The 16,051-nt window shown below is 48.4% G+C and overlaps 1 protein-coding gene across 1 annotated transcript; it reads right to left on the reverse strand.

Moving 5' to 3' along the window:
* Positions 1-543: 543 nt before the first annotated feature.
* Positions 544-15,460, reverse strand: LOC130377491 (suppressor of tumorigenicity 14 protein). The gene is made up of 15 exons (XM_056584632.1): positions 15,334-15,460; positions 14,669-14,737; positions 13,778-14,000; positions 12,940-13,082; positions 10,625-10,722; positions 10,051-10,160; positions 8,450-8,583; positions 7,495-7,599; positions 7,222-7,332; positions 6,494-6,607; positions 4,551-4,670; positions 3,147-3,330; positions 1,633-1,904; positions 1,270-1,406; positions 544-711 (listed from the first exon to the last, which is right to left on the reverse strand). Exons 1-15 carry the CDS (start codon positions 15,458-15,460, stop codon positions 544-546), a joined length of 2,115 nt encoding a protein of 704 aa, XP_056440607.1.
* Between the last annotated feature and the right edge of the window lie 591 nt (positions 15,461-16,051).

Consider the following 16,051-nt stretch of genomic DNA (forward strand, 5'->3'; position numbering starts at 1 on the left):
GCGAGACTTGGTTGGGTCCAATAGCAACTGACTGGATCAAGCGAAACGTAAAGAGAAGGTTTTTTCTCATCATGGATCCTTTCCGTGAGAAAATAGCCTGTCAGTGGTCACCAGGCCCTTAGGCCCAGCCGTGTAGGATTCAAACCACAGCCCGTTCCCACCTGTTTAATGGCTGCAGCCCTCTCCCTCAATATCAGACTTATTCTAAAAGAGGTTTCCTTTAAGATGTCCGTTTGTTTGTCTGTTTTGCCTGACTATCTGTCTGATTGTCTGTCTGTCCGTTTCAGTTTGCCTGGATAGGCTATCTTGATTGTCTGTCTTTCTGTGCTGTTAAATTTGTCTGACTTTCTATCCAGTCTGTCCGTCTTGTCTGATGGCCTGTCTGTTCTGGCTGTCTGTGTCCGTCTGTCCGTCTTTTTGCCTGCTCCTGCTGTTTCTGTCCTTTTATCCGTACGATCGGTTCTGTGCATCTCGGTCTGTGTGTCCGCCTGCCTGTCTCTCTCTCTGTGTTCCTCACACGGTGGTGGCTCCGCCCGGTCCGTGTCACACTTGACCTCTGGTCTGCTGCTGGATCCAGTCGGCAAACTTGACCACCTGGGTGTAGACCCCCGGGCGGTTCAGCCGGGCGCAGCCCTCCCCCCAGCTTACAACGCCGGCCAGGAACCAGCGCCGCCCGCGCTCTACACACACCAGGGGCCCGCCGGAGTCCCCCTGAAACACACACACACACACACATACACTCACGCGTGCACACACACACACGCACACGCAAACACATACATATACACACACTCACATACACGCACACACACACACACACATAAATACGTATACCCATAAACACACTCACACACAAACCCATACACATATGCACACTCACACACACACGCATTCACACACACACACACACACACACACACACACACACACACACACACACACACACACACACACACACACACACACACACGCACACACACACACACACACACACATGCACACACCCACACAACCACATACACACACACATACACTTGGTAAGTCACACTGTATAAAAGCCCCTCCTAAATAACTAAATGTTAATATCATTTTATGTTTCTCTCTCAATCTCTCTCTCTCGCTCTGACACTCACACACACACACACACACACACACACACACACACACACACACACACACACACACACACACACACACACACACACACACACACACACACACACACACACACACACACACACACACACACACAGACACACACACACACACCTGGCAGGCGTCCACCCCTCCCTGGAGGTTTCCAGCGCAGAGCATTCTGGGAGTGACGGCGTCGTCGTACAGCTTGTTACACGTGTTCCTGTTGATGATCTTCACCGGCGCCTCCTGCAGCCGCGCCGCCAGCTCCCCTGGAGACCCTCCCCACAGGGACACGTCAGGGACAGACAGCATGGACCCCCATCACCATGACCCCCCCCCCCCCCCCTCAGGGACATACAGCATGGACCCCCATCATCATGCCCATCGGTCCTCTGCTCAGGATGAGGGCCGCTGTTACCCCTGTTGGGCGTACGCATGTAAAAAAGACAAGGTAAACGCCGCTTCTAGCACTGTAGAGGAGAAACAGCCTCTCACCGTCCTCCATCAGCACGCCCCAGCCGGTGACGTAGCAGCTGGTGGCGGTGCTGAAGGTGTGGGAGGGCGCGGGCACGCAGACGGGCTGCACCAGGTCGCTGAAGAACACGGGCGCGCTGAGCTCCAGCAGCGCCAGGTCGTAGTCCGAGGTGAACTGGTCGTACTGGGGGTGCAGCACGATGCGGCGGATCGGCCGCGTGGCGGCGCCCGCGTTGCCCATGCTCATGGCCCGCAGGCCCATGAAGGCTCGCCAGGACCGGGGGTCCGAGTACCTGGGCAGGACAGGTAGTGAGGCAGTGCAGGTAAGGTGCAGTAGGTATACAGGTCCCTATATTCCTAGTGCAATAAATGCACTTAAGAAGTGTGACAATTTGACGGTACTTTCAAACAGCACTAAAGCGATTTATTTTTCTAAGAATTTAATTCAAATGGAATAGACTTTTTTTAATGAACAGCAGTATTTTATTTTATTGGTTTGTATTTGGTCAAGTCGTTTTGTCTAATGTCTTTATACGTTGTATTGTGTCTGCTGTAAACCAAATATCCCTTTTGGGATAAATAAAAGTACTGAACTGAACTGAACTGGGGAGAGAGAGGGCCTTGGTCTCTCCCCCATAGAGGGGCAGCTCAGGGAACTGGTTGATGAACGTATAGTGGTACAGGCCCACTGTGGGGTCTACATTCTGAAGCCCTATTCTGAACTGTTGGATGGTGGCGCTGTGATGACCTGGCCACATGATGGACCTCAGCTTGTTTTTGTTATTGTTGAGTATAACTGACGTCAGAGCTGGAGATGTTGATGATGCCAACTTTGTACCTAGACTTAAAGCTAGCGTATCTAACCATAGAAATCCCAGACCTCCCTTAAAGGCCTCCCTCCAAAGCAATTCCCCAGAAACAGGTTACTAGCTCACTGGCTCTAGCAACCGGTCTGCTAGCCTTATGGCAGGTAGCCGGGTAGGAGGGTTCAAAGAAAGTTGCCAAATAGTTTGTTGCTTCTCCAATTGTGATTGTATGCTTTGTCGGTACTCAGCCTCAGTCATGTGATGACAGCAGATTCCTGACGCCTTGTTCACACTACTTTCGTCCGTCGACAGATGACCGGGGTCTTGTCTGACTTATAGGGGACTAGTCTTTGTAGACACATACTGCAGCCAATCAAATCGCTTCCCGCTACAAAGCCGATGTGTGGATATGAATACAAAAGATTACACAATCAGGTGACTTAAAACAATCTATAAAAAAATATATAACGGCCGGATCTTTCCTGCTTTTTCCTGCTTGTTTTTGCAAAATGGATCCAGTAGACGTGTGGAGTGTATTTGCATAACCGAGATCTGATTGGCCGACAGATCCGCTGATCCGCTGCTCCGTAGCCACGGAGCCGAATGGACGGACGGACCCACAATGCATTTCGCGAGCGCCCCCTGCATGGAGCGCTCGCGAAATGCATTGTGGGTCCGTCCGTCAATGAGATGCGTCCACGGACGGAGGTAGTGTGAACACGGCCTTACTTGATGGCGTCCGAGTCCTGGAAGCAGTGTGCGGCGGAGATGAGCCAGCGGCTGGACACCAGCGAGGCCCCACACACGTGACCGTAGCGGTCCATCTGGAGGCTGACCTGCCAGGGCCACGAGCCCACCCCTGCATCAGAACCCCCCACGATCTTAGAGCGCTTCCTGGGTCTGGTGCCACAGCCTGGGAAGGGGGAGGGAGGGGGAGAGAGCCGGAGGGGAGGGAGCAGGAGAGGGGGAGGGAAGGGAGCAGGAGAGGGGGGAGGGAAGGGAGCAGGAGAGGGGGGAGGGAAGGGAGCAGGAGAGGGGGGAGGGAAGGGAGCAGGAGAGGGGGGAGGGAAGGGAGCAGGAGAGGGGGGTGGGAAGGGAGCAGGAGAGGGGGGAGGGAAGGGAGCAGGAGAGGGGGGAGGGAAGGGAGCAGGAGAGGGGGGAGGCCCAGCTTTTATCAACGAGAGCAGAGTTCGATTAAAAGATCACAATAAGAGGGACTTTTGCAAACCGATCAATAAAAAGAAAGACAGAACTACGACTGCAAGCAGTCACACGCGGTGTTCACAGCCGGCATACCGCCTATCCCAGCCTCCGCCCTTTTCAGTTGTAGTAACACTCCTAGACCAAACCATGCCTCCGGCAGGGGAGGGTCCATGTTATCTCTCAGACACCGAATCGCACACTCACGTAGTGTTACAGAGTGCTCGAGAGACAGAGTGAGGTAGAGCCAGAGTGAGGGTACCGACTGATATGGTGATGACAGAGTGAGGTAGAGCCAGAGTGACGGTACTGACTGATATGGTGATGACAGAGTGAGGTAGAGCCAGAGTGACGGTACTGACTGATATGGTGATGACAGAGTGAGGTAGAGCCAGAGTGACGGTACTTACTGATATGGTGATGACAGAGTGAGGTAGAGCCAGAGTGACGGTACTGACTGATATGGTGATGACAGAGTGAGGTAGAGCCAGAGTGACGGTACTGACTGATATGGTGATGACAGAGTGAGGTAGAGCCAGAGTGACGGTACTGACTGATATGGTGATGACAGAGTGAGGTAGAGCCAGAGTGACGGTACTGACTGATATGGCGATGACAGAGTGAGGTAGAGCCAGAGTGACGGTACTGACTGATGTGGTGATGACAGAGTGAGGTAGAGCCAGAGTGACGGTACTGACTGATATGGCGATGACAGAGTGACGGTACTGACTGATATGGTGATGACAGAGTGAGGTAGAGCCAGAGTGACGGTACTGACTGATGTGGCGATGACAGAGTGACGGTAGTGACAGTGTGACGGTACTGACTGATATGGCGATGACAGAGTGACGGTAGTGACAGTGTGACGGTACTGACTGATATGGCGATGACAGAGTGACGGTAGTGACAGTGTGCGGGGAGCAGATTACTGACCACAGCGCTGCTCGTCAGAGCCGTCAGAGCAGTCCTTGGCTCCGTCACACTCGGGGTTCAGCTTGTTCACACACTTCCCGCTGGCACATTTGTAGGACGATGGCAGACAACCTTTGTTGTCTAATGAAGGAAGGATTTAAAAAAATGCAGTTAACTAAGGTGTTTAGGAAGTTTGATACGTACATATCTATGTGAATAGTTGGCTGTGTAAAATCTATGTGAATAGTTTGATATATATACATATCTATGTAAATAGTTTGATATTGAATGACGAAGACACAAGGACAACACAAACACATCATTGGGCATTGCCTCCTTTTTAATAATTGCATTTGGGGGTACTACTAGAATAGGGTTACATGCCTCTATGTTAGAAATACGCCTTATTTCAGATCCCGCTCCAACCTCGCTTCTTGCAACATTTTCCAATGTGGTACCGCCCCCCTCTAGGTGGCGCTAACAACCAATCTGGCTGAGGGACCAAATCTTTATAGAGTATATTGGAAGACAAATAGATTTGTACTTTGAAACCAACACTAATCAGACAACTTCATCTGTGAGATGGGAAGCATTTAAAGCTTTTCTGAGAGGCCAAATTATAAATTTCACAGTTTCTGAAGCCTGGAAAGATGCCAACCCAGTGTGGCTCTTAAAGACTGATCTCACTTCTAAATATTGACCTTAAGATTTGAAGTAAAGTACTGGTGAGGAGGTTGCCTCAAATGGTCCATTTGGACCAGAGTGGATTGGTACAGGGTAGACAGGGCTTCCACAATACAAGGACTTTGCTTAATATTATATTTTCGAGAGGTCTGGCCTCCCTGACCACTCTATCCTGTCGTCGGACTCAGAGCAGGCCTTCGACTGGGTAGAGTGGCAATACCTATGTGATGCAGAGATTTGGTGTGGTTGTACATTTTCTCAGATGGGTTCAGCTTTAGTTCACCAACCCACAAGCTGAAATACTAACTAATGGACTTGTGTCAACACCATTTAGGCCTCACCGAGGAACGAGACAGGGCTGCCACCTCTCTCCCTTACTTTTTGTCCTGGCTATTGAGCCACTTGCCATGGCAATTCACAAGAATGTCATTACAGGAATTAAAGTCTGAGACATAGAATATCGTATCTCGCTGTACGTGGACAACGTAATTTAATTGGAGAAAATGAGAGAAAACACTACCTAGACTGCTGAATTTGATGATAACATTTGGTACCTTTTCAGGCTATAAAATAAACAATAGAAAATCAGCAATAATGTTTTTGACAGAAAATGCGAGAAGTAGTCCCCCGATCCCTACACCATTTAATGTGTCAAAACAGGGATTTACTTATTGAGGTGTCAAAAATACCCCTACTATAGACACATATTATTATATTATTTCAGCTAATTAATGCCCCCTCGTCGATACAGTCACACAATTGATACATAGATGGACCAAATTACCCATATCCTTAATCGGATACGTTAATATCCTAAAAATGTATTCGGCAAATAAATAAAAGCTTCTTAAAAAAACCTCATTAATTGGTATGAGTTTAAAAGGTGCTTGCACCTCAGCACCACTGGCTGACGTCACACTTTTACGGAAGTCTGAGCGCACAACAGCTGTTTCACACACTTATTGATGGGCGTTCTCAGTGGGCGCAAATACTGCCCCTGGCTCGGACTCCGATTTTTCGATCTTTGCAGACGTACACAATGTATGCATACGTCATATAACAGTCTTAAGGAAGGGGAAAATTCGAAAAAGCATGATATCGCCCCTTTAACCTATTTTCCTTGTACCCATACTCATCATACACCTTTAAGTGGTGTGAGGTGTCTAGTAGTCGTATATCCTAACCACAAGCCACATACAAACTAATAAGAGGAGGTTCCAGTGAGATATGAACTATGATATCAACACCATAACCACATAGACATGACAGCTCCCACTCACTGGCTTTGCTGCAGTTGAGCTCGTCACTGCGGTCCCTGCAGTCCAGCACTCCGTCACACACCGAGGACTTGGGCACACACACCTTGTTGGGACACATGTGGAAACACTTCCCTCCTAAAGAAACACAGACACACACAGACACACACGCACACCCACACACAGACACACAGACACACACACTGTACTGGCCCAGCATGGTTCGAATGATTGTCTTCAGTCGATGACGCAACATCACTCACACTTTTATTGCCTATCTAGTTTAATATTATAGGCTACCACTTATTCAGTTTGACCTTCAATATTTCCCCTTCTCTGCTCTCAACAGCTCATTGAGAGGCCATTCATTTCATATTAGTCCTGTAGACACATTGGACCATGTTTCACATGGTATACAGATATTCTGAAAAAAACGCTTTTAATATTGAAATACGGTACGGGAGGGTAGGGTGTGTAAGGTGCGGTAGGGTAGGGTACGGTACGGTGTGGTACTGTAAGGCAGGGTATGGTACGGAGATGTACGGTGGAGTACGGTAAGGTACGGTACGGAGATGTACGCTGAGGTACGGTTCGGTACGGTGTGGTACTGTAAGGCAGGGTACGGTACGGAGATGTACGGTGGAGTACGATAAGGTAAGGTACGGAGATGTACAGTGAGGTACGGTTCGGTAGGGTACGGTACTGTGTGGTACTGTATGGTACGGTACGATACGGTACGGTGATGTACGTACCACAGCTGCCCTCCTCACTGCTCTCTCCACAGGGGGCCTGGCCGAGGCACCGGCTCCCTGGAGGTTTACATTCTCCGTTCCCACAGGACACGTCCCCGGGCTTACATGACGCTGCAACACACACACTCAAAGTTACATATAAAAACACTTTACAAACGCACACACAACCCCACACATTTGTTTGTCCTCCGGTTATTGCCGGTTATATACTCTTTGTAACGTATTTTATGACGTCAAAAAACAAAATCTGGACCAGGACCAGGAGCCACTCACGGCACTTGGTCTCGTCCCGTCCGTCGGAGCAGTCCCTGACGCCGTCACACACCTTCCTCAGTGGGACGCAGCGGCCATCCCCACAGCGGAACTGGCGAGGACACGCTGAGGACCAGAAGACAGACCTAGTCTCACCAAGGAGCCACAGAGGAGAGCTCAGTATTCCTGCACGGCGGCTTGGCATCTTTTTAGGCACATAAATGATTTGCTTCAGGGACATTAGGGCCATAAGGGGATGGATAGGGTTGATTTACTGGGACACGGGAGGCCCCAGTGTCTTTAAGGCACTTTATGTTTCATCAGGGCTTTAAAAGTCAGGGCAGGGAACATCACAAAACACTAAACCGCATCACTGCTCTGAACCGCTACACATGTAATGCTGTGTAATGTCTCTCGCGTGTGGCAACCACTAGAGGACTCATTTAACCAACGACAAACTGCTGTTCCAATAAGCAGTTGTTAAGACGCAAAAAGGTCTTGATGCATCATTGAGGGACATTTGGCCCCATTGAGTCAACGGAGCCACCACCAGGTCATGCACCAGACCCTCCATCCTACAGAGGCCTACCGAGCCACAAGCAGTGGATTGGTTTCGCACTGGTGGTCTGATCATGAAACAATGAGTGTTGGAGAGAAGTTGGTGTCAGGCCTCAACGTCCTCCGGGGAGAAGGAGTGGTAGAGCAGGTAGAACCCCCTGTGAGTGACAGCCTGAGCGGTAGAGCAGGTAGAACCCTCTGTGAGTGACAGCCTGAGCGGTAGAGCAGGTAGAACCCTCTGTGAGTGACAGCCTGAGCGGTAGAGCAGGTAGAACCCTCTGTGAGTGACAGCCTGAGCGGTAGAGCAGGTAGAACCCTCTGTGAGTGACAGCCTGAGCGGTAGAGCAGGTAGAACCCTCTGTGTGTGACAGCCTGAGCGGTAGAGCAGGTAGAACCCCCTTGTGAGTGACAGCCTCACCGTTCTCCGTGGAGAAGGAGCGGTAGAGCAGGTAGAAGCCCTTGTGAGTGACGGATTCATCCGAGTGGAAGTGGAGGGTGACTGGAGACGAGTAGATGCGCTTCCTGCTGCTCTCTGACACGGGGTTACACAGCCTGGGAGAGGGGGGAAACACCGTGTTATTTGATGGCCCGTTTCCACCGGCGGATGCGGGTCGGTTCGGTGTGCCAAGGTGCGGCACGGTTCGCGTTTCCACCGCCTAAAGTGGGCGGGGTCCGGACTGAGCCGTGATGAGCCGTACTCCTCTCGCAGTACTCCTCCGTTGGGGTACCTAGACGTCTGAAAGGGTGCCAACAAGTTCGAGCTATACACGCCGTCCGTTGATCGGTCGACAGAATCGTCACTTCCGTGCGACAGGGGGATAATAACAACCAAACACAGTACCCGCTAGGCATTTTTGGACAACGGCGAAAACTAGGTTTATTGAAGAAAATGTCGCGCGAAAGTATGACGTCCTTCTTGGACGTCCTACATTGTTGCTCTTTGTTCATTGTGTTGCGTTCTTCTTTTTCCTTGGATTTATTAGCAGGCTAAACTGTGTTGGGCTGCTATGAGGTCATGATGCTTACGTAGCTGCCGCGGCTATCGCCATCCGGCTTAAACGCCGCCCTACCATAAGGGTACTGTCGGCGGTGAAAACGCAAGTTACAGAGCTGAACCTAACTGCACCTAAACTACTCCAGCTAGCCGCACCGCACCGGACCGCACGGCTATTTGGAAACTAGGCGATAGATGGTACCAGCGGGGGGGGGGCCCTACCTGGTGCTCCAGGGGTGGAGTTCTGACACACTCAGTTTCTGTGGCCTTGTCTTGGAGCAGTGGAGGGGCCTTTTCCAATGCACTTTTACAGAGACCCCCCAAAATGTCACTGTGAGGCTTACAGGGGGTCTTCTGTGAAAAATCAAGGCTTTTCTGGCCCCCGAGACCCCCTGTATTTCACACTCTGGTTCCAAGGGTGTGCATTGTTTTTATACCAGGACACCTCTGCCGACAACATGAGATAAAACAAGCTCTAAGTAATGTGAAAGAATACTGTCATTTCAGCTGATGAATCCTTTTAAGTGAAAGTAATTTATATCTTTGTTATATCATTGTTGGTAAGTCTATCATGAATAAACGGGGTGGCCCGTGGTATATAGCCTTAATAATATAAATAATAACTAATATAACATTGTATTCCAGTAGTAAGCGAGATAGATATTATTATATTATCAATATATATAAAAGTCGAAACTGGATTAGTGTTTCCCTGGGGGTAAAGGTAAGGGGAGATCAGAGACAGGAGACCGAGTGAGATACTGTTACTGTGAATAAAACTACGCATTTCATGTTGTTGGAAACATTTGGGTTAATGTAGGTAAGGATTTATGATTCTTGTCAATGATATCAGGCTAACCAGATTCTCTTTTTGTGAGGGCCTTGTGTGCCTTGCTCATGAGATCCGAGACTAAAGTAATCATTGTTGCCCGTTGACTTTGTGTGCCAGGATGGTTTTTTTGGGGAGGGATTTGAACCAGCGATAGTCGGATTACACCGCTGTTCCTTCTCTTTTTTCTACGTACTTAAGACCTCTGATGTCCAGCCAATCCTTTTCACAGCCATCCGAGGACGAGGAGTCCTGAATGTCCAAGGTTACTATCGTCACGGAGATCAGGTATCCTGGCAACGGAGCCTGGAAGTGACACCGGCGGGGAGAGCAGAAAGAGGGCTAAACAAACGCACACACTCACACACACTCGCGCACACACACACAGATAGTGTGATGAGGTTAAACTAAACACTAACACAACACAACGTCGCTCAATCGGCTTGAATTAAATGTTCTCTGAATGTATCTTTTGTTCACTCACATGCACTCACACACAAAACAACACAAACGCACACAAATAAATACAATGTCGTGCACATAAACACATGCACACATCAACACACAGCCACAGCCAAAACCACAAACCCACACCCCCCCATACACACACACACACACACACACACACACACACACACACACACACACACACACACACACACACACACACACACACACACACACACACACACACACACACACACACACACACACACACACACACACACACACACACACACACAATCAGACACCCACTGTCTCTGTCTTACCCGTATGGTCCAGGAGCAGTCCACGTTGGGGGGGTAGTGGGCTGGGTAGTAGGGGGAGGTGAGGGAACCGTTCCAGGAGGATATTGACCCTCCACAGCCTGCAGGGGGAGCCAAACATCATATGTTGATCGCTACCACCGCAGACACACACGATCACCACACAATCCTCTGAATACCAATAAATCAGTCAACTGTAATGTCTGTATTAAGTGTGTACGTGGGTGGGATTTGTGTGTTTGAGTTTCTTTTTATACCCTATCCCTTCACCGATGATGTGTCTATATGTATGTGTGTATGGCTATTTTGATGTGTTTGTGTGTGTGGGGGTGTGTGTGTATATTTGGATGTGTTTGTGTGTGTGTGTAATTCATGTGTTTATGTATCTTTATTTGTATGCGTTAATGAGAGTGGGAGTTTATGCATACCTGTTTGTGCGTGTGCGTGTGTGTGTGTGTGTGTGTGTGTGTGTGTGTGTGCGCGCGCGCGCGCGCGCGTGTGTGTGCGCGCGCGTGTGTGTGTGTGCGTGTGTGTGTGCGTGTGTATGAGGGGCCGCCTGGGACAGAATTCATACTTGGTCTTACACAAACTATTATAATCTTGCATATACACCAGTATACTCATACACACACACTATTATACTCCTTTTTTTTATGTATGTATGAGAGAGTATAGTAGTGTATGTGAGAGGGTATAGATGTTTACGCAAGAGAATATAGTAGTGTGTGTGAGAGAGTATCGAAGTGTGTGTGGGAGAGTATAGTAGTATGTGTGAGAGAGAGTATAATGTTTATGCAAGAGAATATAGTAGTGTGTGTGAGAGAGTATAGTAGTGTGTGTGAGAGAGTTTGACTGAAACTGAAGTGAGTTTGACTGAAACAGAAGTGAGTTTGATTCCTCAGTTCCTGATTGGCTGACACTGACAGGAGAGGCGGTAGCTTCTGGTGTTCAAAATACTGCGCTGTCATTTCATAATATCATCCGCTCTATAAAATATTCTAATCTAGAACACTCCGGGAGCTCCGGCGGGGGGTACTGGAGCTCTATATCTAAATAAAATAAGATATAATGTATAGATATCTGTATAATATAATATATAATATAACGGCCAAAAGCTGTGTGCGCCTCCGGATGATATCATGAATCTTAACGACTGCGTCGGGTTCTCGGGAGTCCGCAAACGTCAACAATCTCTTACTCCTCCCTGCCGTGGTACAATTGTAATGACCCCGGAAGAGGCAGTGAATGAAGTATTGCTTAGACAGCACAGCTTATTAGATACCACCGCTAATAAACCCTTAGAACACACACAAGAACGGTAACCACGATAACGCCGGTAACCAAAACAAATCCTGTGAAGCCGAATCCCCACGAGAGCTCCCCCGCTAAGGCCCGCCCCAAACCCTGTGACTCTACAATATTATATTATAAAGATATCTATACATTATATCATCTTATATTATTTAGATATAGAGCTCCTGGACTCACGGCGGAGCTCCCGGAGGTTTCTAGATTAGAATATTTGATAGAACGGCTGATATTATGAATCCAAAACGGTGGCCATGGTTGAGAATGAATTGGCGGTCACAAGACGAAGCCTCTCTCAAACTCAGGCGACCACGCAAACAAGCGACCAAATATATTTTTGGTGCAAACGCAACGTAACAACAATGCTGGAAATTCCAGAGTGAAATGACAGCGCAGTATTTTGAGCGCCAGAAGCTACCGCCTCTTCTGTCAGCCAATCAGGAACTGAGGAATGAAACTCACTTCCGTTTTAGTCAAACTCTCTCACACACACTACTATACTTTCTCAGACAAAATACTATTCTCTCTCACACACACTACTTTATTCTCTTGCATAAACAACTATACTCTCTCACATACACAACTATACTCTCTCACATACACTACTATACTCTCTCACATACTGTACATGACTATAGACTTGCATGCATACATGTAAAAGGAGTATAATAGTGTTTGTGTATGGGTATAGTGGTGTATATGCGAGATTATAATAGTGGGTGTAAGACCAAGTATGAATTTTGTCCAAGGCGGCCCCTCATACGTGTGTGTCTATGCGTGTGCATGTGTGTGTGTATGTGCGTGCGTGCATGCGTGCGTGTGATTGTGTGTGCATAGGTGCGTGCTCGTGTGCGTGCCTGCGCACGTGTGTGTGTGTGTGTGTCTGTGTGTGTGTGTGTGTGTGTGTGTGTGTGTGTGTGTGTGTGTGTGTGTGTGTGTGTGTGTGTGTGTGTGTGTGTGTGTGTGTGTGTGTGTGTGTGTGTGTGTGTGTGTGTAGGTCCAGCTCAGACCTGCTTTGGGGATGGCCTGGAAGTAGGCCTTGAAGACGGCCCCGTCCCTCTGTCTGCTGAAGGAGAAGGTGACCAGCATCACGTTGCCAGAGGAGGTCAGCTTCATGACCGGAGACGACCCGGTCATGGGCATCCCACACCACCTGGAAACACCCCATACACATCACACATACATCATCAAATACACGCAGCACATCCAAAATGCCATGCTCAGTGCCAGTCTATCTCTGATGCAGCCGATATAAACAGTATGCTCTCATTTGAGAAACACCCAAAGATCAGTCGTTTCTGATTATCATGGAAGGTAAAGCATGTATTTCCAGTTACATTGTGCAGTCTATACTCCTTCAGGAACCAATTTGATAGAACCAACCATTTTTTGAAGAATCAGTTTAGAGCAGTTATTTAATTGAATAAAAGCATAGGAATATACATTGTCTCCCTTTAGAGACATCCGTGACCAAACAAATCAAACTACTTTTCTCTTTAATATCTGACATGAAGGACCATTCATGGAGGACTACGGGTTCACAAAGAAGCATTCTGTGAGCGACCCTATTCCCTGTTCTTTGAGCGGCCTATTGCTCTTCAGTTCTTCAGCAGACAACCATTGAGTCTTTATCAGAGAGAGAGCCTCTGACTGAATCACTTAGGACATGGGAGCATCAAACCTCTCTGCCTGTTGCCCACTACACTATCCCCGATATTATACCCTGAGCATACACTGTACTTTATGTTTTATAGACAAGCATATTGGATGACTGTTCTGTTTTGGCTTGGAGGCATTTTATATCTACTGTATATTTCCCCCCCCCCCCCACTGAGTCCCCCCACCCACCGGGCGATGATCTTGTTCTGCAGCGGCAGCAGGAAGTCGTAGGCGGACAGCTTGTGCGCGGTGCAGCTCCCGGGCGTGGCGCCGGCGTGCAGAGTGAGGACCACCAGACGCACCAGGTGGCCCGAGGGCACGCGCAGGCGCCACTGGTAGTACGGCCGCTTGGGGCTCACCAGGCTCAGCGTGCGGTTGTTACCGTACTTAGCGTACAGGTCGAAGGACATGGCTGGGGTGCAGGGGAGAACCTAGGTTATTATCATCAGATAGATAGATAGATAGATAGATAGATGGATGGATGGATGGATGGATGGACGGATGGATGGATGGATGGATGGATGGATGGATGGATGGATGGATGGATGGATGGATGGATGGATGGATGGATGGATGGATGGATGGATGGATGGATGGATGGATGGATGGATGGATGGATGGATGGATGGATGGATACTTTATCGATCCCCAGGGGAAATTAAAAGTCCCAATAGCATAATGACATCACACACAGCACACATACAACAAAACAAGCTGATAAAATAAAGATACTAAAGTTAAATATCCACAAGAATGTAAAAAGAGAAAGCACGAGACGCTTGCAGGATAAGGATAAAGGATAAAGTCTGGGAACCAGCGTTAAATATGGACAATAAAAGAGAATAATGTAAGTACGTTATTATTAGTATACTACATCCTGCAGATTATTATTATACTTCATCCTGATGCACTGCAGAGCATCTATTGTACTGATCATAGCATCAAGCTTATCACACAGAGGGCTCACAAACACGGTACTCCAACCCTAGCATCAAGCTAATTTCAAAGACGTGGCTGAGGACAAGCAATTTGGTCAAATAGACCGAAAGTTTGACTATTTTTGAGTTAGTGTCTGCTCACCTTGGAAGCCCAGCTGCCACTTCCCACCCTGGATGCTGTTGGGGTTTTTAAACTTGTCTGCTTTGTCATCTGAGTCGAAATCCTCAGGGTTCAACCCTGTCCATGTTTATAAGAATAACATCAACGAGGGGTTCATAGTTCAACAGTTTCAGAGTGTGAATACAACTGAATAAGGCTTTGTATTGGATCCATGTGTAATGGCAGATCCTGTGCCCTTGAGATACAAAGTTGTAACATGTCGGCTGTCCGTCTATAGGACAAGGGGATGCTCAAACCAGTATCTTAAGCAGTGGTCTTCAGAAGGGGCCTGCCTCCCAATAGGGGGTCGCAGCAGGGCGGGGGTTGTGGGATGTGATCACTTTTGTTAACATGGCAATGGGAAAGTATTTATTACAGAGACAGTCTGGGGCCCCCTGTTATGAAGTGTGTGAGGGTAGGAGAGAGAGTGTGAAAGGAGTTAACATTGCATTGGTTATTGAGGATAGGAGAGAGAGTGTAAAGGAGTTAACATTGCATTGGTTATTGAGGATAGGAGAGAGAGTGTAAAGGAGTTAACATTGCATTGGTTATTGAGGATAGGAGAGAGAGTGTAAAGGAGTTAACATTGCATTGGTTATTGATGCGTTCATGTGTTGATGTGTCGGCCATCAGGTGCTCTTTCCTACCGAGCAGTTTCAGCATCTCATCATCACGCTCCAGCAGGTAGCGCTCCTCGTTGCGGCTATCCTTGAGTTTGTTGTTGCCTGGCAACCGTCGCTGTGTCCGGGCGGGGCTCCATCTCCGGATCGCCATGGCAACATCATCCGGGGCCGAGAACTTGCTCCAGTAAAATACATTAAGCCCTTCCGCTCCTTCACTGTCACACACAGAGCTCACAATGATGCTATGCCCACACTAGCATCAAGCTAATCTCACACACACAGCTCACCGTGATGCTACCCCAACATAGCATCAAGCTAATCACACACAGAGCTCACAATGATGATACTCCCACACTAGCATCAAGCTAATCACACACAGAGCTCACAGTGATGCTACTGACACACTAGCATCAAGCTAATCACACTCAGAGCTCACGGAGATGCTACTGACACACAAGCATCAAGCTAATCACACACAGAGCTCACAGTGATGCTAGTGACACACTAGCATCAAGCTAATCACACACAGAGCTCACAGTGATGCTACTGACACAGGGGTCATCCCTATGTTCCCAGGTCCTATGTTCCCCGGGTGCAAATGGTTAGGGTCAGGTTTAGGGTAATGGTTAGGGTTAGGGTGAGGTGAGGGTTAACCCTAAACCTAACCCTAACCATAACCAATCGGAGGAGAGCCATTCTAACCAATCACAGGCGAATCAGAGGTGAAAAAGGCGGTATTTGC

Source organism: Gadus chalcogrammus, chromosome 23 (assembly GCF_026213295.1).
Source record: "Gadus chalcogrammus isolate NIFS_2021 chromosome 23, NIFS_Gcha_1.0, whole genome shotgun sequence".
Taxonomy (NCBI): domain Eukaryota; kingdom Metazoa; phylum Chordata; class Actinopteri; order Gadiformes; family Gadidae; genus Gadus; species Gadus chalcogrammus.